This window comes from Trichosurus vulpecula, chromosome 8 (genome assembly GCF_011100635.1).
Source record: "Trichosurus vulpecula isolate mTriVul1 chromosome 8, mTriVul1.pri, whole genome shotgun sequence".
Lineage (NCBI taxonomy): Eukaryota > Metazoa > Chordata > Mammalia > Diprotodontia > Phalangeridae > Trichosurus > Trichosurus vulpecula.
In genome coordinates this window covers 249529598-249554958 of record NC_050580.1, presented here as the reverse complement: position 1 = coordinate 249554958, position 25361 = coordinate 249529598, and the positions used below count along the sequence as shown (strand labels likewise).

General features: G+C 35.1%; 1 protein-coding gene across 1 annotated transcript in view; it reads left to right on the top strand.

The window, feature by feature from the left end:
* Positions 1 to 25361, top strand: part of EML5 (EMAP like 5) — a 186527-nt gene that overhangs the window by 132931 nt on the left and 28235 nt on the right. The window contains exons 26-33 of the mRNA XM_036736732.1: positions 641 to 817; positions 1858 to 2059; positions 3169 to 3295; positions 10098 to 10112; positions 15484 to 15562; positions 16310 to 16439; positions 17518 to 17616; positions 21657 to 21677. Of these exons, the coding sequence (XP_036592627.1) occupies positions 641 to 817; positions 1858 to 2059; positions 3169 to 3295; positions 10098 to 10112; positions 15484 to 15562; positions 16310 to 16439; positions 17518 to 17616; positions 21657 to 21677 (850 nt within the window). The remainder of the gene's footprint in view (positions 1 to 640; positions 818 to 1857; positions 2060 to 3168; positions 3296 to 10097; positions 10113 to 15483; positions 15563 to 16309; positions 16440 to 17517; positions 17617 to 21656; positions 21678 to 25361) is intronic.

The following is a 25361-nucleotide window of genomic DNA, read 5'->3' as shown; positions in this document are numbered from 1 at the left end:
CTTCGCTTCCCTCCCCACAGATTAACAAATTGTGAACTGCGGAAAAATAGAACAAGAGAAATGAGAAGGGAGTGGAATGTGGGGCCTGTGGGGAAGAGTTGAGCAAATTAAGCATCAAGAAAAGAAGATTGAAAAGCCACTTAATGTCACTCTTCAAGTTTATGATGAAATATTTAATAGGCGACTGTGAGCAACTATATTTCTAGTTATGAAAATTGAGGGTAATTTGCTTAAGCTACAGATGGGGATTTCATTGGTTTAGGGAGGTGAGGAAATTCACTTTACCAATGAACCATATAGTTTTAGATTGCCACCTATAGATCTGAGAGTTTACACAGCCAATATATGTCACAGACAAAACTTGAACTCAGGTCTTTGGCTTCAAATTGGTTCTGTTTTCACTGTGCTTCTTGCAAAATTAGGTCATCTGTAAGGATCAACCTTATGACTGGAGTAATACTAAAAATGTAGGTTTATTAAGGTATGCTTAAATCTTTCAACATCCCTCCTACCATATTTTATGATGATAAATTATCTTTCAGATGATACACTTAATTCAGTTCATAGTATGCTGTGAGGAAATATTTGGAAGATTTTCAATTAGTGTTGATATGCAAAACCTAAAATAATTTTTTTGTAGGTAGAAAAAATTGGTTGGGCATCGTGGACAAGTGTGCTTGGCTCTTGTTGTGAGGGAATTTGGCCAGTAATTGGAGAAGTCACAGATGTAACTGCCTCTTGTCTCACAAGTGACAATGTGGTCCTAGCTACTGGTGATGATTTTGGATTTGTGAAGTTATTTCGGTACCCTGTTAAAGTATGTATTTTTTTCTTTTCCATTGATAATAGAGAACTAGCTTAGCTAACCTATTTAATAGCATTTTAGAGAAATATGTATGTATACTTCATCTAATGTCAGTTATATAAAATTGCATTATTAGACAAAATAGTGTCAAAATGGACAGTTCCACTGAATTACATAATAAATTAGCTAAATGGCCATACAATATTATACCAATTTAATTTTCAATAATGAGATAATTTTAAAATAAAGTTGTTTGTATTCATTTTCTGTGAAGTTGTCGGTAATACGAATGGCATAGAATAATTTTCTGATCTTGGTTCCATGTTAATTGTTCATATCTAGAAATGACATGTTGTGTGACTGCATGCCTTAAATAGTACATAGCAATATATTTGTTATCAAAGAAAATGTGCTACAAAGACAGATTTTTTCAGAAACATTATTGCCAGAGGTTGAAATAATATGATAGGCATAGGAATGTGTAGCAAAATATGGTTTCCTTCCCCACCTCACTACTCAAAGGATTGTTACTTCTATTCCCATCTTTTATTTACCTTTTTAAAGAGTAAGGTCATTCTCATAGGATTCATTAATTTCAAGCATCACTATAGTCCATTTATTTTATTACATCACTAATTCTTTTAAACATTTAGCCATGGGACCATTTTATAATTCTTTAAGTTTTGCAGAACTTTTCTTAGTATTATTTGTACCTAAATGGGGGAAAATTATGTAATTGCATTTTTATTCATTTGCAGACTTGTATTTTCTTATAATATTTAAGAAGAAAATATAACACATGGAGTATCCATAAAATACTTTCAGAGATATTCTACATAAATAAACAAAAGCCATTGTAATGACAGGTGTACCTGTCTGGCTTTTGCTTTGTAAATTAAAATTCCCTTGGGTGATCTTGATCAATTTTTTTAAAATATAATAAGAATTGCTTAAACTACTGAATACTCATGATTAGGTTTTTCATCTTGTATTTAAAAAGTAATTAGAAATATGCTTTTTAAGTTAAACTTCCATTTTTTTCATGTTTTTAGGGAAAATTTGGAAAGTTTAAGAAATATGTAGCCCATAGTACACATGTCACAAATGTTCGCTGGACTTATGATGACAGCTTATTGGTCACAGTAGGAGGTCCAGATACATCTCTTATGGTTTGGACATATGAAATAGAAGGTTATCGAGAAAAAAGACCATGTGATAGTGAGGAATCTGATATAGAGTCTGAGGAAGATGGAGGTACGTAATTTTAAAATAAAGCTAATTTTAAAGAAAATACCAGAAAATTTGAGCAATATATAAATTATTTTAAAAATTGCAGTTAGATTAGGAATGATTAATTTACTTCTAAAGGCAATTTTATAATAACTTATAAAATAAAGTTTTAATACCTAATAAAATATCAAAGGAAATTAATGAGGGAGTAGTTTTTTCTTTTGAGCATCATTCATCCTTTTTAAAATGCTAAAATTGAGTTTTCTTGTAACCTGGACTAAAAAAGTAAATATGTAGTTTAGCATGTATTGATGAATTTGATAGCTCAGCTAAAAATGGAGGACTGTTAAATTTTAAATCAGAACGAAGTTATCTGTCACTGTGCCTAACAACAGTTCGATAAACATGTTGATTATAAATGTATTTTGAACTTTTAATAAATCGCTTTCACTTAGGGTAATGAATTATTTTATATTATTAATTGTATAGATGTAGTCATCATATCTTTCCACCGTTGTGGCATGTATAGTACACGTTAAATCGAATTCTTAGTTCTCGAGCCCTTTGATTCTTTTCATCAAGCTTTTTAAAGAATTTAAATTGCTGAAAACACAGTTTTCTAAAATTAGTTTTTATTAAGCAAATTCAGAGTATAAAAAGGAAAATGCATTTTAGGTGGCCTGGATCTATAACACCAAATGTGGAAATCCTCTCCACTGATGTGATCAGCAACTTTTCTGTGATTTAGAGAATTGCCTGGCACACAAGAATCTGAATGACTGGCTCATGGTCACTCTACTGGTACATCTGAAACCAGTCTTTCTGACTTCACAGTGAAAGCCATCAAGACATACAGCCTTCTAGGCATAACCAAGATGTTGTTTTACTTATCTTTTTATGTAGAATTCAAGAAAGTGCTTCCTACTTATTCAGAAATTGCTCTCAAAAGCCATATCTCTGCCAGGCAGGGAAATAAATCATAAGCTGATTTGCTGTGTTTTGTTTTTTGGTTGTTTTTTTTTTTTGGCAGGGGGGGTTTAGTCTTTTTTTTAACAAGTTTCTGAAATCACAATAGCAGTTACCCCAGTCTTTTATTTCTAGGAGAATACTAACTCTCATACTTTTGATGATAGGATATGATAGTGATGTTACAAGAGAGAATGAAATTACTTACACCATCAGAGCCTTATCAACGAATATCCGACCAATGTTTGGAATCAAGCCTCATTTACAACAAAAAGAACCTACACTGGATGAAAGGTACCCGCCAAATTTAGAATTACATGCAGAAAAAAAAGAAATATTTCAGAATTTGAATTTTATTTTTAATTTAATGGAAAATATTATTTTAAAACATTAACAGTGAAACTGTTAGCACTGATTTATATAATAACATAGTTCCGGGCACATTTTTGCTTAGTCAATAGGTGCTTTTTTGATGGTGACAGTGTTTATCTTTTATAGGTCTAATTTAAAAGTACTTGTGATGTTAGTACATATTAAGGTTATATATTTAATATTAAAGTTAATATTTAAGTTAATCCTGTTTGCAATTATAGATAAATGTGCATTTGTTTAAGAAATAAAAATTCAAACAAATGCCCTTTTTTTATTAGGGAAAATGTGAGCAGATGTGGGATTAGATTTCAGAAGATTCTCTTTATTCAGAGCATAATTTTCCACATGAAACCTTGCTATTCTCATTGTGCCAAAATCACCCTTCTATGATGTGGAATAATTGGGACACTAATGCATTCTGGAGACCAGTTTGGAAGCTATTCTCAAAAGACTATGAAACTGTGTATACCCTTTGACCCAGCAATACTACTACTAGGTCTATATCCTAAAGAGATTTTTTTAAAAGAACCCATTTGTGCAGAAATATTTATAGCAGATCTTTTTGTAGTGGCAAAGAATTGGAAATTGAAGGGATGCCCATTAATTGGTGAATGGCTGAACAAGTTGTATGTGATTGTGATGGAATACTGTTGTGCTATAAGAAAATGACAAGCAGGATGCTTTCAGAAAAACCTGGGAAGACTTACGTGAACTGATGCAAAGAAAAATGAGCAGAACCAGGAGAATATTGTGCACAGTAACAGCAATATTGTATGATGATTATGTGTGAATAACTTAGCTGTTCTGAGCAATAAATACTATCCACATCCAGAGAAAGAACTGATGGAGTCTGAATTTAACTCAAAGCATACTTTTTTACTCTATTTTTTTCAGGTTTTTTTCTTTGTTTTCTTTTGTAACATGGCTAACATGGAACTATGTTTTGCATGACTTCATATGTATAATCTAGATCAAATTGCTTGCCTTTTCTAGGAAGGTGGAGGAGAGAAGTAGGGAAGGAGAGAATTTGGAACTCAAAATTTTTACAAAACAAATGTTAAAATTTTTTTAATGTAATTTGGAAATATTTAATGAAATAAAAATGTATCAGGGGGACAAAAAATCACCCTCTTCCCTAATCCTTTAGATGTATTGTCAAAAACAATATATGTTTCTTATTAATAACAGTATTGAGTTACATAAGAAGTACATTGACATATTGCCTAACACTCTCAAATATTATTGGTCTAGGTTAGACTTGATTGAACAGATTGAGACTAAGGATGAAATGAGTTTATTGCCTTCATTTTAGAAAAATACTCAGTAAAGAGTTATTGGTCCTAAGATAGTATTAGACATACTATTTGAATTACCCTTACTGAACTTCATAAAAGAGAAAAAATAAAATCTAAACTCCAGGTAAATAAGAAAATCAGTGAACTTAAAAAAATGTTTTTCATTAGCTAATACTGAGTTGCATATACATCATAAAGGATTCTTTGACTTTTTTGTCAGGTTGATTATTGAGTCTAATCAGGAATAGCCTATGAGCCCTCACCCCTCAGCCCCTCACCAAAACGTCACCACCCAGAAGACAACCAAGTGACAAATCTTTCAAAAGTTAGGTAGGCTGGCTCTCAGAGAGTAGACATAAGGGGAGATAATGCTTGAGTCAGGAAGACCTGAATTTAGATCTGGCACTGGTCACTGTGTGACCCTGGCCAAGTCACTTAACTTCTGTTTGCCTCAATTTCCTCATCAATAAACAGAGATAACAACAGCACCTATGTGCCAGGGTTGTTGTGTGTACCAGAAGATAATAGTTGTGAAGGCCTCATGTAGCCAGAGTGGCCTTTGTTTTCTTTGAGTGACTCAGCTTACCTCATTGAGCCTCGCTGAGCCATACCTGGGAGCGGAGAACTTCCTGTGTCATGAGTCATGGGGCTGGCTGGGGGGAGGTGTTAACCCCAGAGCCACGCCCTGTTGGGTGTTAACCTGGTCTGTGCTAGGGGGAGGGGCCAGCTCAAGAACCAATTGGCCCTGGTCATTCAGGTGGCGCTTGATGATGTCAAAAACTCTATAAGAGGGGAGAGGACAGCTTGAAGATATCTTTTCCTTTTCCGGTTGGAGCCAGAGCCGTCTACAGCCGAAGCTGAGCTGCCGGTAGCAGAGCTGACCCACGTGGAGTGAAGAGTGCTGAGTAAGGACTGGAGGCCAGTGGGTAATCTTCTTACCATAGAGGGGAAGCATGTATACGATTTCACCTTATACCATCTCGCTTCTCTGTGGCCTCCTGGTTACCCTTGTGAGGCGGACTTATTGGGCCTGGAAGCTTTTGATCAAAATATCAAAATGGGGACACTGGTTTGTGGGCCTGTTACTGTGGAGTGTAAATATATGCTTTAGTTCTTCTGCCTTCTGCCTAGAGAATTCCTTATATCCTGCGCTTCCAAACCTTTCAGGCACATATGAGATTCTCTTTGAAATCATAAATTCTGCCTTATTAATATATTTGGCGACGAGATGGGATCACTAGGTATAAGATCTCTATTTAGAAACAGAAGAACTTCAGAAGAAGAGATGAATATCCGAGGGTGGGAGGATCCGTTTTATTCCTCCCTAGCAAAGGAATTGGCTAAAAAAGCTGTACCCTGTGAAAACTGGGAACCAAGGCTACGGAGAGGAGATCCTAAGGATTTGGAAAGGTGTTTACAAGAGGTTGAGATTCAGTCAGGGGCATCACTATCTAGGCAAAGCTGGATAGTGTTATCAGCCTATCGGCTAGTATATGAAAGATTGAGATTAAGTGAAAGAGATGGGGGCACTCCTACCCCATGGCAAGAAGGGGAATCTCAGATAGCAGGAGAACAAACTGCTGCTCAAGAACCCATTGACTCAGATGAGAACTTTTCTATTAATGTGGCTAGGAGCACCAGGAGGCCAAATAAGCCAAGAGTGCATCCCAACTCAGCCCAGACCAAGCCTGACTGCCTGCTTTGTCCTTGCCATGGTGGCAGGGGAAGTGAGTGGGGGAAAATGAGACAATGTTAGGGGCTGAAACAGAAAACGCTAATAGGGTTCAGGACATCCCTCGCACAGAGAATGGGAGATGGTTAAATACTCAGACAAGCGTTCGTCCTGTAGAAAGGAGGAAGACAGAAACCCAAGGTGGCAATTTAGTTATGAGGGAAATTCAGGAAGATTTCTCACCGCAAGAGGTCACAGATATTTTGATTGGATTCAGCCAAAGAGTAGGAGAACCATTAATATCTTGGATGGTAAGACTCGGTGATCAAGGGGCCAGTGGAATATTAGTAGATAAGAGGGACTGTATGAGATTCATAGGTATCAGCCACGATCCTCTAATTCAGCAAGCTTTTAGGGAACATCATCAGTGAGGAGATGATGCTAGCAGGACTACTCTGTTAGCGTTAGCTGCTGTGGGATGCAATAAGAGATATACTACTGATTCTATGTGGCCCACTGAGCACAGACCCTGGTATTCACTTAAAGATTGTATCACGAGACTAAAGGAGGAGGTAACGAAGACTGCTATCATGACAGGAACTGCAGACAAATATCACAATGATCCCATAGGAATCCCTCATAGGAATTTAAAAATTAGAACAGCTCCCCCTGCTTATAAACAACTAATTTTGAATCTGTTACTTGGGGAAGTAGGGAGCCATCTTACAGAGGTGATAAATAAGATTTTACAGTTACATGACTTAGGAGACTTGGGAAGGGATAGATCTCCTCGAGAGAGAGAAGGGTGAATGGCCAGCAAACTTGGCGCCAAAATGGAGTGACAAGAAAAGAAATGTTCACTGCTCTATTGAGAGCAGGGGTAGGTTTTGAAGTGATAGATGGCATTCCAGCCAATGACTTGTACAGAATTTTCCGAGATAAAGGACTCGATAACAGGAGAGATAGGGAAATAAGAACTGCTCCTGCAAATGCTACAGACATTGAACCTTCATACCCAAGTGAATCACATGCTAGGGAATGCTAGGAAACAGGCCGAGCCCCAGCCCAAATTAAGGAAATACGCAAGCTGGATTGCAGACCTCACATTAACTTGACCATATATTGGAAAAATGGGTCAAGTACAGTAACTAGGGCATTAATAGACACTGGGGCTGAGGCCACCCTTATCTATAGGAATCCAGACAAGTTCAGCTATGGAACTCCTATTACCATCACAGGACTAGGAGGGACTGAAATATCAGCCAGACAAGTTAAATTGATGATGAAAATTGGACAGTTGCCCAAGAAAGAATATAGTGTGGTGGTTGTGCCTATTCCTGAATACATCATTGGAATGGGCATTTTGAAGGGTATGACCTTAAATTTACCTGAAGGGAAATACCAATTTGCTGTGAGGAAAATAGGCATTAATGCAGTCTTAGTGGGGAAAATCAAGATGGATCCAATCACTTTGCCCGAACCTTCTGAAGTAATTACTTTGAGGCAATATCGTGTGCCAGGTGGGCAAGATGAAATTGCCAACACTATAAGAGAATGTGTTGAAGCAGGAGTGTTAGTCCCTACAACTACTCAATGGAACAATCCTGTCTGGCCAGTCTGAAAGTCAGATGGGACATGGAGGATGATAGTAGATTATACACAGCTGAACAAAGTGACTCCTCCCTTGTATGCTGCTGTTCCAGACACAGTTACTTTGATAGAGAGAATACAAAAACATGAAGGGACTTGGTATGCAGTTATTGATTTGGCCAATGCCTTCTTTACGATCCCAATAGACCCCAAGTAATGGAACCAGTTTGCTTTTACTTGGCAAGGCCGACAGTATTCATTTACATGCCTGCCACAAGGATATATTCATAGCCCAAGTATTTGCCACAGGATTGTAGCTGAGCATTTGGATGAATTAAAGCTACCTGGTGTACAGCTTACACATTACATAGATGACATCATGATACAGGGAAAGAATATAAAAGAAGTGGACGAGAGTTTAGCATTATTAATTGACCATATGAAAAGCAAAGGATAGGAAATCAACCCCGCAAAGGTTCAAGGGCCAGCTCAAACTGTAAAATTCTTGGGGATGCAGTGGAATAGAGGACTGCGAGAAATTCTCTCACAAGCTCGACAAAAAAATCCAGGATTTTCCCACCCCTACTAATAAGAAAGAGGCCCAAAAGTTCATAGGGCTATTTGGTTATTGGAGACACCACATCCCACATTTGGGACAGATTTTAAAACCCTTGTATAAAGTCACCAGAAAGAAATATGAATTTGATTGGGGCCTTGAACAAAGTAGAGCTTTTGAGGAAGCAAAGGCTGCTATACAATTAGCTCTGGACTTATGGCCTATGCAAAATGGGCCAGTGGAGTTACAAGTGACTGTACAAGATGACTGTGCAAACTGGAGTCTGTGGCAAAAACAACAGAGCTGAAGTGTACCTTTAGGCTTTTGGTCAAGGAAACTGCCCTCATCTGGAGCGCAGTATACTCCTTTTGAGAAGCAGCTGTTAGCTGCATATTGGGCTTTAGTAGAAACTGAGCAACTAACTCTGGGTCATGAAGTGATATTAAGGCCTGGAATTCCAATTATGACTTGGGTAATGAGTACCCAGCTTCTCACAGAATTGGACATGCACAAGAGGCGAGCATAATCAAATGGAAGTGGTATATTCAGTATAGGTCCAGAGCAGGCAAAAGTGGAGTTTCTGCTTTACATGAATTGGTGGCGAACATTGGCACTGAGAGAAATGGAAAACCCCTTGAATCTAAGCAACAGGTGGTGCCATCCTTAGTGAAATGGAATAATGGGTATGATGGACTAAATGTAGAACAGAAGAAACATGCTTGGTTTACTGACGGGACAGCAAAGTATTTAGGACAGAAGAGACATTGGAAAGCAGTAGCCTATAACACCTGTACTAGGCAAACTCTGGAAAGTTCTGGGATAGGGGGAAGTAGCCAGTATGCTGAACTGATGGCAGTGCATCAGGCCATCAGAACGGAGAAGGGACGACAGTGTCATATGTTTACTGACTCGTGGGCGGTAGCTAATGGATTAGCTACGTGGATGCCTATATGGAGGAATCAGAATTGGGAGATTCATGGCAAACAAGTTTGGGGTAAAGAGTTATGGGAAAATATATGGGACATGTCTTTGGTTACGGATTTGTCAGTTTTTCATGTTGATGCTCACGCGACCCTGACCACACCAGAGCATGAGTACAATGCCCTCAGCCAGCCCCATGACTCATCACACAGGAAGTTCTCTGCTCCCAGGTATGGCCCAGCAAGGCTCGATGAGGTAAGCTGAGTCATTCAAAGAAGACAAAGGACACTCTGGCTACACCTCAGCACAGTGCGTGCTTGTAGTAGACACTATATGGATGTTAACTGTTATTGTTTTGGCATGTGTAATTCAGTCATATTTATCTTTTCTGAGTTTTTCATAGTTTTTGTTTGTAATAAAGTCTAATATATAGACTAATAAAGTCTATATGTATCTGCATTTTATAGTTTGTATCATTTGAAGCAATTAAATACAGGTTTGGGGGAACATTCTTTTTCAGTGACACAAAAGGAGCCAACAACATTAATATGTTTATCTCTTTTCATTGTTCTTAGATTTCTACTCAAATATTGCCTTAGTTTATTTTGTTTCCTTAATTTATATTCATATGGTTTTCATAGTTACTCAATTTTCTTTTTCTTTTCTTTTTTCCCTTTGCTTTTTCTGAAGGCAGGGAGTAGTCAGGTAAGTGTTAATAGGAAATGTTGCTCAGAAATCCTCTTTATTTTTATAAAAATCTGTACTTTATCTTGAAAATTACCTATCTGATTTTTGTTTTGTGCATTGCAATTTCTTTTGACTTAAAACAGATTCTGACGTGATCTAAGAAAACATTCAACTAAATGGATGTAATTTTACATGACTACTTAGAAAACAAGATTGATATACTTGAATAAGAAGAAAAAAACTTATGGTCAGGGTTATGTTTACATATTGTATATATGATGGTTGTTGCCATAATTAGAATGGTTTGGTTTATAAAGAGCTTTTTTCACAAAAACATGTTTGTTAAACTTACTTGACAAAACCCTTAATTTTCACGTATTAGAGGATCTCAAATATCAAACTGTTATCAACTAAATTCATTTCAGTATAACTCTTCCTATCATACCAGTTAGCTTTATAATCCCTAGTCAACACAGCAGAGATTCATTTTGGACTTCATTTCATTTTACTCCAGAAGAAAGAACTAGGGTTTGAGTTATATGGAAAAGATTTTACTTCACTCTGAGTAAGAACATTTTAACGAAGATGTGCAACAGTGAAATAGATGTCCCCATACTACTATTACTACTACTACTACTATCACCACCACCACCACCACCACCACCACTAATAATAACTAGCGTTTGTATAGCACCTTAACGTTTACAAAGAACTTTATGTATATTAACTTTTGATTCTCACAGCACTGGGAAGTAGATCTTATTGTTATCCCCGTTATATTTATGCAAAATCTAAGGCTGAGAGAAATCAAGTAACTTGCCTAGAGACACATAGCTATGCTTCTAAGGCAGGATTTGAACTCAGGTCTTCTTGACTCTTAGTTTAGCACCATGTCCACCACACCACCTAAAAGTTCAAAACCTTCCAGAAATCTGACTCCAGCCTACCTTTCTAGCTTTATTTCACACTGCTTTCCTTCACAGACTCTGTGTTCTGGCTTCTTTTACCCCTCTGCATTTACACATACCTCAGCCTCCCCTTATCCCTCACCATTGTCTAGAAAGGTTTCCAGTACATCTCCATCTGTTAAAATTCTCTTCTTTTACTACTCAGCTCAGATCTTGACCTGTAAATCGTTCCTTATCTAGGTCGAATTGATCTCCCTTTCCTCATCTTTTATTCCACTTTTTGATTGATAGCCATTATGCACATTCTAACTTATATTGTAGGCAGTCATTTCTGTGCATTTCTTATCCCCCACTAGAAGGATTGTATTATCCACTAAGCAGAGTAGGCAATCTGTCTAGGGCCTGCAAAGGGCCCCAGGGCCCTTCCACTTCTAAACCTGTAATCCTTTATTTTCATTCTTATCTCCTTTTTTGAACTTTCACCACAATTAATGGAAGAATTTAATCCTCTTATAGCAGGTATAAGCTAAAGAAAGGAGGAAAAACCTTTTGTTACATGTAAAATAGAAACATTTTACAAATAGCTAATATGCAAACTTGTAATCTTTTTCTTTTTTTACCTGCTGCTGAAAAGGGGTTCCAGGTAACTCTTCTCTTTTGCTATACTAATAGTTCTTCATTTTGTATTTCGTTATTTTTCATCTTCATCATTAATAATCTGTCTTTGAATGTACCTCACTTATCTTCAAACTTTCTCATTTTGTTTCAGGGTTAGAGTTCCACTGAAATAGCCTTTTATTTATTAAATTTTTTGATAGAGTAATGTTTTTGCTTTTTAGCAAAATGCATTTGTGATGAAAGCTTTATCTAGTATTTGGCTGGCAAATTTACTCTTTATACAAACAGTTCCACTTGGCAAATCATTGCTAATCTCTGGAAGAGACTAAAAGTTGAATTCTATTAACCTACAGTAATGTGCTTCTTTTCAGTGTTTGACACATTGATGAAGAAATTTACATAACCATAACTTTTAGGAAAGCAAAAGATATCAGCTATTTACATTTTTAGGTGAAATGGTTTCCCTTTTTAAAGTAAAATGCTATATAGTTTTTTAACAGTTTGTCTTATATGTAGACCATTCTTTTCAAAAAATTATTTAACATTAATTTTTATATGCACAAGCATGTCAGTTGCTTTTTATTTATTGATGTTGGCTAAAATTGGCACCCCTTGAAATTTATTCAAAATAATTTTTGTAGATTTTTCAGAGAAAATAAGTCCAGAATCTATAGAGTTGACCATTTAATTTTTATTATATGTAAGTTGATGTATTAGTGTTTCTTGATTTCCTCAAACAATATTTTAAGCTACTTTAGGAAAAAAAAAACTTTGCTTCAAACGGAAGATTACTAAAACAAGTTTCCAATTTATAATGATTTCTTAAAAGTTATAATTAAAAAGAAAAGAGATATTAGATAGTTATACTTAATGAAATTTAATTGTCCTGTTCAAATTGAAATCAAGTAGCCTTAAAGCAATACCTTCTCTTGTCTTTATTTTCTCAGGTAAATGTATAACATATCTTTTCCAGCAGGAAATACTTTTAAATATAACATGGTCTTTTAATTCATTTTTCATTCACGGATATTTAAAGAATGGCAAGAAGATTCTTAAGTGTCATTTTTTACAAAATAAAAGTTGCATGATAGTTGAAAATCTGGATTCTCTTTTGGAAATTCTTGAAATTCTCATATTAGCCTCTGAAAAGTTTTTCATGTTTTTGTGCGTTTTGTCCATGCTGCTTCTGAACATATAACATATGTAAATGTGTGTTTATTAGATATTACACATGCACAAATAAAATCCTCAACATACTGTTTTAGATATGCAATTTGTAAGAAACATTTTGAACATGTATTCTCATATTCATATCAACTATTTTGTGATTTAACCTACAGCTCATATAGTTGCTCCAAATCAGTATATTAAATCCGCTTTTCACCTATGTGAAAATGTTATTGATGTTTTAGTTGAATTTGCTTTATCTAATTGGATTTTAGTCTGTAGAATTCTTGAATAATGATAAGAAGGAAAAACTCACTGTTTCATACCATTTATGTAAAATAAGCAAAGGATTTTAAATAAGTTCCTACAAACTGAAGGAGGTTCATAATGTGAAATGTGTTTCTTTTTTATGGGAGTAAGTAACTTGTATGCTATGCACTAATTGTTCAATGAATATTTACAAATGGGATTCATAGCAAGTACCAATCATAGGTGGAGAGATCCTTCCTCCTGCTAACTTCTGCTTTTGAGTGCCAATCTCTTTGTGAAGCAATAGATTTGGAAGTCTTGGTCCAGGGTAAGACCTGTTATATGACCATCCTCCCTCAACACCCTGATTAATGTTAATTGATCTTGTATATCTTCTTCCTGGTCCTATTGTAGCATAGTTTTCTGCAATGGATTTGGATGAAAAATAAACTTTCTTAAATATTTTTAACACTGATACCATACTATAATACTGTCCTCAGAGTCTATTCATTGGTTCTCTATTATATGATTTATAAATGTTATATGATATCCTTCTAGTATAACGTCCTTTCCTTAGGAGCCAAGATAGCTCCATCTACCAAATTTTGTGCTGTTATGTTATGGCCAGAGTGTAGTAAAATTAATTTGTACTCAATAAATCATTTTTTTTTCAGTAAATCATTTAATCCTCCTTCTCTCAGAGTCTAAGATTCCTGAATAGTAGCCTGTGTCGAATTAATGAACCTACACATTTGACTGATTGTCAAATAATAGGCATTTTGAAAGCAAGGAAGTCTTGGTTTTGATCACAGTTTGTTAAAATTGATTAATAAAGCAAGCTGGCACTCAAGGTTGTGAAGGTTAAGGAGGAGAAAAATCAGAAATGTATTGACAGTGCCGGAATGGAAGAAATAAGAGGGGAGTTTGTTGATTTACTAGTGATAGGGATAAAACAATTGCAAAAAAGCTCTTTGCTGCCTGTAAAGCATAAAAATAAACTTAGAGAGTTTTGTTCAAATTTTGAAATGTTGGAAATTAGTCATTTATTTATTAGAAAAGAATTCCTGAGGAAAGATTATGTTATATAGAAAAATTAAAACAATTTTAGATTAAAAATCCTTCCTGGTTAAAGGAGTTTCATATATATAATTTTAAAAAGCAGACTCATGGTCATAAAGTGAGAAAAATGAGTCTGAGAATGACAGCAACCTCTTTAGTATATACCCATTTCACTAGGTTATCTGTGTCTGGTGAATGGTTTGTATCATTACTTTTTTGACTGAGTCCAAGTTTTACAGAACAAATCCTTTTATTAAAGGGATTCATTCTGTGAAGTTTGGATTCAGTCAAAGAGCCGCACTTGAGGACCTAGAGGGCCACATGTGGCGTCAAGGCTGCGGGTTCCCCATCCTGGGGTTATTCCATTGTCACTCTTGGCTCTAATTTGGCATCATGGACACAAAGAACTACTTGGATTAATTAGCAACAACATGATTTCCTCTCTGTACTTCTCTATATGCTCCCTCCTTCTATGTCCTATCAGTATATTGCAGAAAAGCAAAAAACAGTGGTTTGAGCTAAAAATTCCCTAACTTTTATTCCCAGTTTGACCACTAGCTTATGTGAAAATGAGCAAATCACTTGACCTACTTAAATTTGTTTCCCCAGTTTTACAATTGGGGATACGTGATTCCTATACACCTCAGAAGGATGTTATGAGGATTAATTAGGTTTTAAAAACCTAGTGAATGCTTTTAAATCCTTAATGATTTATGCTATACAAATTTAGTAAGTGGTTGCATTATGATTGGTAGATTAAGAGACATTGTTAAAGCAGAGTGGTTTATATATGGCTTTTTTCTTACTCTTAACTATTTCAGACCACTTGTTTTCTAAAATAACGTTACAATCCAGGATATAATGGACATAATCCTATCCTCAACGAAGTTTCAGTCCTTAAGCTATAGATTATAATTCCCATTCATTTTACTTTTAGGGATAGGAGGGCTAAGAATAATGTACCTTAAATTATGAAAAATGTAGAAATTAAAATTACTGAAAAACTCTTAAGAAGACACAACCACATATTACTGCAGATTGATAATAGTTTTAGATTACTATTTAGTGTTTTACAGTTTGCAAGCCACTTTTCTCAAAACAATCCTCTGAGGTAAATAGTGCAAACATTATTATTTCTTTTACAAATGAGGAAACTGAGTCTCAGGTTGTGATTTGGTTATAATTTCATAGCTAGTGAGTACCAGAGCTGGAACCCATACCCAAGTCTTCTGATTACAATCCAGTGTTCATAAAGGTTTTTAATATTAAAACAGTGAGTACAGTTTAATTTAACAGTTTTCTCTTTTCAGACGATAGATTAGAAGATTTTTTTAAAAGACAGAATGGGTGACAGATGGCCTTTTCTTATTCACAGTTCTCTATTTCAGACCACCAGTTAGTAGGGCATTACCACAGCCTGAAAAACTTCAGACAAATAATGTTGGCAAAAAAAAGAGACCTATCGAGGTAAGGAAAATTCGATTTGATATTAATTTTGACTTGCTTTAATATTAATCAAAACTTAGCTTTTATGTTCTCTTCTTTTTAGTGTCTATGTTAACTTTTATAGTCCCTTTCACTGAACAGAATCCTAAATGGGATCAAATTCTAAAAAATTTTAGACTCCAATCTAGCATTTATATTAACTTGAAATAATAGGTACATTCCTCATGAAATTACAAATGAATTACTTTTGATTTGAAATTTTATAATTATTGGATCTAACTTATCACTTGGCTGAAAGATTTAAGTGCCTATATCAGGAATAATTTTGACTTAGATACATGGAATACTTTGTCATTAATAATATTAAAATGTTTAACAGTAGTAAAAAAAAAAACTCAGAATACATATCAAGGACATGTTCTTTTTTCCAATCTGATTCTTTATCAGATTTTTAAAGAAAAAACCAGAACTCTTTGGATAAGAGGATGCCTTTTCTGCGTTCTGTGTTACAATTTTGTGTTCATTAAGTACATTCAGTAACTAAGCATTGAAAAGGATCTCTGGAAAACCTAACTTTACTTAATAAAAAAAAAAGTTTTATGTGCAGAAGTATGCCTAGAATTAGAAAATTAGGCATCAGTTTTTAAAATATATATAACACAAAATTTAGCTCCATGAAGTATGCTAATATTATCCATAGGACAAAATTTTAGAAAAAGTGTATTAAAGGATTTTAATTTCGTAATACTGTATCCTTATTCTTGATAGGACCTCGTGTTGGAACTTGTTTTTGGCTATCGAGGCAGAGATTGCAGGAACAATGTTCACTATTTGAATGATGGCAATGATATAATTTACCACACTGCATCTGTTGGGATCTTACACAATGTGGCAACAGGTTGGGAAAACTGTATCCCTTTTTTAAAAAAAATTTAGTTGTATTCTAGTATTAAAGAAACCTCACACAGTATTAATAACTCTTTAAGATAAAAGAGGCTATTGATATTAGCAGAATTTTTTCATTATTATTAAATGTGATAATTCTCTTAGAATGACCATGCTGACAGTAGAAAAAGACTTCTGTATATTATAGTTTTCCTAGTGACATCACTGTCAAGAGGGGAGCTATATTCTGATATTAATTCAGTTATACATACTACAACACACTGAAACAGCACTTCTCTATAAACCTGTTATGGAAATACAAACAGTTGCCCAGTCACAGTGAATAATTAAAAGATGTGTAGGATGAGTGTGAATTTAGCAGGGTCCAACCAAAAAACCCAAAGAGAAGGTCAGGCTCTGAAGGAAACCAAAGAAGCAATACATCTACTCTTATACTGTTTATGATTTATTATTTAATTAAAATTAAAGTAAATTATCTTCTTGAATGCCTGTCTAGCCTTTTTGGAGATGTTGAGGATTAAATTAGATGATATTGATAAAGCACTTTGTAAACCTTAAAGTGCTTAATATAAATGCTGCTTTTATTGTTGTTATCATCATCATCATATAATTAAATTACCCAAACCATCATTTGATGAAAGATCGAACATATTGGTGTAATATTTATTCACATATTTCTTAGCTTTCCCACTAATATTTTTTTTACTATGAAACAGGCAGAAAATTATGAAAGCATTTCAATTCATCCTCGCAACCTAGATATACTCTAGGCGGAGATATCAAACACAAGGCAGTAGGCCGCATACATCCTCAGAACTCCCCAGTGTTGCCCAAACATGTTTAAAATGTAATTGGGAAATGTTTAACAAAATAAATGAAATTCAACATGAGTAGTGTTAATTTGTGGCTTTTTATGTCAGTGTGTTGCCTGCAGCGATCCGTTTCTTTTTGAGTTTGACACCATTAGTTTAGAACAAGCAGTATTTTAGTTCTCTACTTAAATGTTTTCAAACTGTCACTCTTAAAATGCATTTCAGTAGCAAATAGTAAATGTATGTTCTTAATTTTAGGCTCTCAGAGTTTTTATCAGGAACATAATGATGATATTCTGTGCCTCACTGTAAATCAGCACCCCAAATTTATCAACGTAGTGGCAACTGGCCAAGTAGGTATGTTTGTAATTTTTGAGAAGAAACCAATGTATAAATGAAAAATGTTGGGCTTATATGACATTTTTATAGAAAAAAATATTGGGATTTATGTATATTTGTTATCTCTGTACTCTTTTTTGTTTACTTGTTTGTTTATTTTGTTCAAGTTATGGCTATACCACTAAAAAAAGTTTTGGTGGTAAAAGGTAATCATTGTCATGGATTTGTGTCTTGGACTCTGCTGCTGCAGCTTTGTTGTGTAGATGATTCATTTATTCATCCCAAGCCTTGGGTTTCCTCCTCTGTAAGTAAACTAAGTCAGGTTATAGTTTAAACCACTTAGAGGCATCAGCGTGTACTAATTTAAAAGGGGAGATTTACATATCACCAAGGTCACAGGAGAAAACTCAGTAAGCATAAACACCATGAAACAAACAAGCAAACAAACAAGCCCAAAGCAGTACAGTAACAAGTGTCAGGATTCAATAACAGCAAGTTTCCTGGTACCCACTCCTAATGTTCACTTAATCAGCACATTTTATCTTGTCTCATCCCTGAAAACATCTTCCCTTGGACGTTCTTGAATAGGCCTTGTCCTCAGGGCAGTTCTGCTTCTCTGCTCTGGTTCCAAGTCACTTGCAGAGATTCCTAGGTAACTCTGCTAAAATATGTCAAAACTTACTACAATTTAGTACAACCTCCCAAATTTCTTTTGCAATAAATAGTTCATATGATGAAAACTAACTCAAACCTTATGAATCTAAGCCTATTAACAACAGAACTATAAGAACAACAAATTAGGAACCCATAATTCACCGGAAATTTCAGAGAATTTCAGTCTTTACATACCACTTGCTCTTTCTGTCTTTACCCAAACCTTATATCTGATATGGAAGGTGTCATTCACAGCCTGAAAGAAGAAGGCCTGCCTTAGAAAATGAGCTCTCCCATCCCTTAATATTATCACACAGATACTTCAAAATAGGGGAAAAAGAAAAAAATATTTAAATTCCTTTACAATTATTAATACAATTTTATATATAAAACCCTTAATCCAATTTTGAGAACTTATTACTAAAACATACTCAAAGATTGTATTTCCCATTGGAAACATTAAGAACCCAATCAAAAATATGTATGTATGTGTATATTTATATATACATCCTAATTCTTAGATTTCTAAGCCTAATCTTGTTGTTTTATCAAAGTTTACTACTCCGTTAAATTAAAAAATGCTTTAAATCTTTGGCTTATCCCCTATTTTTGAGGATATTTATGTATATATGTGTGTATATATATGTATATGTATATATACACATATATATGTATATATATATATATAAAACCCTTATATCATCTTGAAGGAATTTGGTACATTAAAGGCCTAATTTTATATATGAATATAACTGTTAGCAAGAGAATGGCAAACCTAAGAACTCATTTACCTACTTGCATAGGATATAGAGTTGGCCATAAATAAAGATTAAAAACATTTTTAAAATTTTAAATATTAAAAATGTTAAAAATATTTCACATTTGCATCCTGTTGTAGGACCCAGATGTTTTAGTATTAATGTATTCATTAATAAATTTACTATTGCGATGACAAAAACTTCTACTGTTCAACTGGCCTGATTTATAGAAATTTGCTATGAAAGGAGAAAAGAGAGACATGCTGTACCTTCAGTAGGGTTGTTATGATGAGCAAATGAAGGAAGATATATGAAAAGTGTACAGCATAAATGTAGAATACTTGTATTACTATTGGCAATAACAACACATGAGTCAGATCCATGCTACTCAACATTTCATCCAAGTTGTTGTCTTGAAACATGTTTCTGCCATAACAAATGGAGGTTTCCAAGTAAATGCTTTATTAGTGGTAGTAGTGAGCCTTATCCAGTCAATTTCTGCACAGTATAATGCCATTTTTTATTTCCATTAATTCAGAAGATATTAAAGGGAAATAGAAAGTTTGATGTCCAGTAATACAATGGAATTCTGAAGCATTTGTCTTCGAATTGTAGAATACTTCCTTTCTCAAATGAGGCTTCCCCCTCCCCCCACCAAAATAAAAGTGACTTGCCAAAGGTTAAATAGTGAATGGCAGAACCTGAGACTAGCACCTAGGTCTTATGAGTTCTGGGCAAATGCTTTTCTGCTGTAAAATGTTTTTATGGATACTGAATGTCCTTGAAAAAAATGAAAATAACATATACATACATATATATGTATATATTTGATTGCTTTAAACCTTTCTCTACACAAGTAAGTATTCAGTTTTCTTTTGCTATTTGTTCCCAATCTCTTTTTCCTCGGTTTATTTTGAATACACAGCCTGTATAGAAGCACTCTCCTGAATGTTAGTACATTGAATGCAAACTCCCATGGTTAAAATTAAATTCCTTAAACAGATTTCTAAGCAACAAACAGCTCAAGGTTAGCAGCTTTAAAATCAAGTGGAAGAATTTACAAGAGGAAATAGTGAAAAGAGAGTCCAAAGGAAGGAGGAAGAGAGGGAGGAAGAGAGAGAGAGAGGGGGGGGGGGGGGGGGGGGGGGACGAGAGGAGAGACGAGAGACACAACTGGTTTAGAACAGGTAGGTACCCAAAAGAAAGTCTTTTATTGGTGAAGTTTTTTTCATTATCCCTTCTCTCTGACTCTTATTTTCATATTTGGTTCTTTGCTGTTTTGAACCTCTTGTCTTGGTTCGCATGGATTTCTTAAGCACTGTACAAAAGTGAAAAATACTGTATTTAGGGAAGCCAAATGATCAGACATGGTCAATTTGCTCAGATTAGCCATTTGGGGTAGGTGTGATTTCATTTTCTCTTGGGACAAGACTCTCCAACAGTGCAGATCAGCTTGTAATTTATACTCTTAAGAGTTACTTTGGGCACTGATCTGTTATGCAAATAACCAGTATGTGTCAGAGGCAGGACTTGAACCCAGGTTTTCAAGATTGAGGGAAGTTCTCTATCCCCCATACCATACTTTGTTTCTCCATATGAGCTGTATTTGTGATTAGTGTGAATCAGTTCATTATAGATTTAGCCAGTTGGTCATACCAACTATAAGAAAATTTGCAAAGAACTGAAATAATTGGGTCGTTTTTTTGTTGCACTGATTATGACTCTCAGAGCTAGACTGAGTACCTAATAGACATGGCAGCCTTTATGTTTCCTTTAAGTCTTTTGATTTGTTTACATTAAGAAGTCAAACTGATCAGCTAGAAACTTTCCCTTAGTGTGTTTCTCTTGCTTGGACCTTAGAACATTTTCATTTTTACATACATCTATTCTAACCAGAAAAGGATTTTTGTGCTCATGAAAACAAACAAAATTTTCTGTATTCAAAGTAATATACAAAAATGCAGCACTATGTTAAATATAGACATCCCTCTGAAGTATTCCTGCATCCTCTATTTTCATATTGAGCCCGAGTTCATACCTTCATTACTTCTCACCTGGAGTTACTTACCTTACTAGTTGTTCTTTCTGCCTTGTCTCTCCCCTTTCCAATACGTCCTACACACAGCTGCCAAAGTGTATTTTCTTAAAGCTCAGGTCTGAACCATATCACTCTGCCACTCAGTAAATTCTAGTGGCTCTCTGTTGACTATTAGACTAAATATTACTTCATCTTTAATCCCTTTTAAATTTCTGTATGTTATATAGTATACATAATTACAACAGTACAAATAACAGAATTTATAAATATGTAAATATTGGCACTATGTGCTCAAAAACTTTTTTCTAGTGGGTTGTGCAGTCAAAAAAGTTGGAAGACTATTCCTATAAATATCTGAAATGTGTTATGGCTTTTTTGTGATAAGCAAAGGAAAATTATTTCCCAAATTTAGCTTATCTGACTTACCTTGGGCTGTGATATAGTAAAGTTACTATTTAGTGCTTCATTTTTAAAGCAGTACTACCAGTACTGATTAATTATAAGATGACCTAAAAGCTAGTGTTGATAAATCAGTTTTTGAAATTTTTGTTCTTTATCATTTGTTTTATTTATGATCTAATGATTTTTCTGCTGCTTTTCCATTACAGGAGACTCAGCAGACATGTCAGGTAAGGGAAATTAAATTCTAAGGTTTTCCAGGTTCAAATAGGTTATTAAAGTAATGATAGTCCAAAAATTATAAAAAGTAATAATTCAGTAGGCTTTTATTAAGTACCTACTATGTGCTAGGCATTGTAGTAGTTACTGGGAATATCAAGGCAAAAATGAAAATAGTCTGCCCTTAAGAAGCTAACATTCTACTGAGGCAAAGTAACATTTATAGAAATAAGTAAATACAAAATATACACAATGTAAACTCAAAGCAATTTTGGAAGGAAATATTAACAACTGTGAGTATCATGAAAGGCCTCCTGTAGGCTTTTACATAAAGGAATTCCAAAAAACAGTTGAGGAAAGAGAGCCAGCATTCCAGTCTTGGACGGCACAGCCTAGGCAAAAGCGCAGGAGTGGGAGATGGAATGTACTGGGATAAGCAAATAGGCCAGTGTAGTGAGAACACAGTGCAGATGACCTGTGAGTGGAAGTAGTTTTAAAGCAGTCTAGAAAGAGAGTTTGAAGCCAGACAGTGAAGAGCTTTAAACGTCAAACAGTGTATACTTTATCTCTGAGGCAGTGGGGGTCCCTGAAGCTTTTTGAGCAGCAGGGCGACGTGGTCAGACCAATGATTCAGGAATATCAACCTGGCAGATGTTGGAGAATAGAGGGGGAGAATAGAGGGGAAGCAGAGACTAGAATCAAGTGAGGGCTGAAGAGGCTATTGCAATAGCTCAGGTGAATGGTAATGACTGCTGCGGAGAAGAACGTGGATTATAGGCTTTACATAGACTACTGGACGAGTATTTCCCAAATTGATTTGGCCACAGAACACTTTTAGACTGAGATACGCTAGTGGGACCCATAAATGCTAGTTGTGAAGAGTCTGGGGGTAAAAAATACCCTTGAGACAAAGAAAAAGTCTGATCAATTTCAAATAAATGAAGTGGAGCCTACTTTCATACTGACTAATTAATTGATAGGCATGAGTATAGAATTATATAGAGTAACAGGGTGCATAACCATATTTCCAGGGGTGTTCAAATTACTGGTTACATCACTTTAAAGTCCTAATATTGATCAGAAGCTCCAAGATCTTGATACCAAATAGAAATGAATACTTTCTCTTGTCTAAAATATATTTAAAATTAGAAAGGACATAGTTCTATTCTCTAATAGATAAATGATCAAAAGATATGAAGGATGCAAAGCAGGTGGTAACTATATTTGATAAAATCCTTCATATCACTGATAATAAGAGAAATGCAAATTAAAATAACTCCAGAGTGCTACTTCACATCCATCATATTGACAGAAATGACAAAAAGAGGAGAATGGTAATTATTGGAAACACTGTGAGAAGAAGGAACACTAATGCACCATTGTGGAAAGTTTGGAACTATTTAGAACTATTCCCCAAAAGTCACTAACCTGTTCATACCCTTGACCTAGTAGTACTACTACCAGGCTACCACAGATAGGTCAAAGGCAGAGGGAAAGTTCTGTTGTAGTAGTGAAGGACTGAAGAAAAAGTGGGTGCTCATCAATTGGGAAATGGCTGAATAACTTTGGTGTAAATAGTAGAATATTACTATGATGAGAAATGATGAATATGATGGATTCAGAGAAACAAAGGAAGACCTATATTGAACTGATGCAAGGTGAAGTGAGCAAAAACCAACTTACACAGTTACCACAAAAATGAATAGGAAACCAACTTTGAAAGACTACAGGACAGTGGTCAATGCCAGTCGTGACTGATGACATCCCTCCCACCTCTTAGGAAAAAAAAATGGTCTAGACTCTAGAGGTCCTGAATGAGACATAAATTGTTAGACATAGATAATATGTTTGTTTTATTTGACCATATTTATTACAATTTGTGGGGGAAGGGAAGAAGAGCTGGTGAGTAATGGTACAGATTTTTTTTAAATAGCAATGAGTTATTTTTTAAAACACAGAATAGAGCAGAAAGAAGTTCCCAGAGGATACAGACAAGCAGGGAAGCTTTATGACCAGGTTGAATTTAAATTATTTTTTAAATGCTGCATATAATTATAGTTTCATACAAAATCCACCTTTTCTGATATTTGTATTTTGAAACATTCATATTTGTTAAATTTATAATAAAAAAGAAAATAATTTTAAAAGATAGTCATTTTCCCCTTGAATTTATAATTTAATAAGTAAATTTAGTCCATTTTTCAGTCAGTAAACATTGATTAAGCACCTCCTATGTTCCAAACTTTGTGCTAAGTGCTGGAGATGCAGTAAAAAGCAAAAAGACAGTCCTTACTCTCAAGGGATTCATAGTCTAATGGGAGAGACAGCATGCAAATGACTGTGTACAAACAATATATACATACATATAGGATAAGTTAGAGATAATCAACAGATAGAAGGCATTAGAATTAGGGTTTAAGAGATCAGGCTGAATTTGTTATGGTAACATAACTGGGAGGTTGTGATTTTAAAAAATTTAAATAAATCCCTGATATCAGATATTATTTGTCTCTTTTTTAATTTAAATTTATTTATTTGACATATTTAGTTTTCAGCATTGATTTTCACAATAGTTTGAATTACAAATTTTCTCCCCATTTCTACCCTCCCCCCCCACTCCAAGATGGCGTATATTCTGGTTGCCCTGTTCCCCAGTCAGCCCTCCCCTCTATCACCCCTCTCCCCTCTCATCCCCTTTTCCCTTCCTTTCTTGTAGGGCAAGATAAATTTCTACGCCCCATTGCCTGTGTATCTTATTTTTTAATTGCATGCAAAAACTTTTTTTTTTGTTTTTGAACATCTAATTTTAAACCTTTGAGTTCCAAATTCTCTCCCCTCTTCCCTTCCCACCCACCCTCCCTAAGAAGTCGAGCAATTCAACCTAGGCCACATGTGTATCATTATGTATAAACCTTCCACAATACTCATGTTGTGAAAGACTAACTACCTTTTGCTCCTTCCCAACCCATCCCGCTTTATTGAATTTTCTCCCTTGACCCTGTCTCCTTTCCAAAGTGTTTGTTTTTGATTACCTTCACCCCCATCTGCCCTCCCCTCCATCATCCCCCCCCCTTTTATTTTTTTTTATCTTCCTCCCTCTTCTTTCCTGTGGGGTAAGATACACAACTGAGTATGGATGGTATTCCCTCCTCAGGCCAAATCTGATGAGCGCAAGGTTCACTCATTCCCCCCTCACCTGCCCTCTCCCCTCCTCCCACAAAACTGCTTCCTCTTGCCACCTTTATGTGAGATAATCCACCCCATTCTATCTCTCCCTATCTCCCTCTCTCAGTATGATGCTCTCTCATCCCTTAATTTCATTTTATTTCTTTTAGATATCTTCCCTTCATCTTCAACTCACCCTGTGTCACACATATATATACACATAGATATATACATACATACACATTCACTTATATATATACATAAACATATAAATATATATATGCATATTCCCTTCAGCTACCCTAATACTAAGGTCTCATGAATCATCCATGTCCTCTTTCCATGTAGGAATGTAAACAAAACAGTTCAACTTTAGTAAGTCCCTTGCAATTTCTGTTTCTTGATTACCTTTTCATGCTTCTCTTGATTCTTATGTTTGAAAGTCAAATTTTCTATTCAGTTCTGGTCTTTTCACTGAGAAAGCTTGAAAGTCCTCTATTTTATTGAAAATCCATATTTTGCCTTGGAGC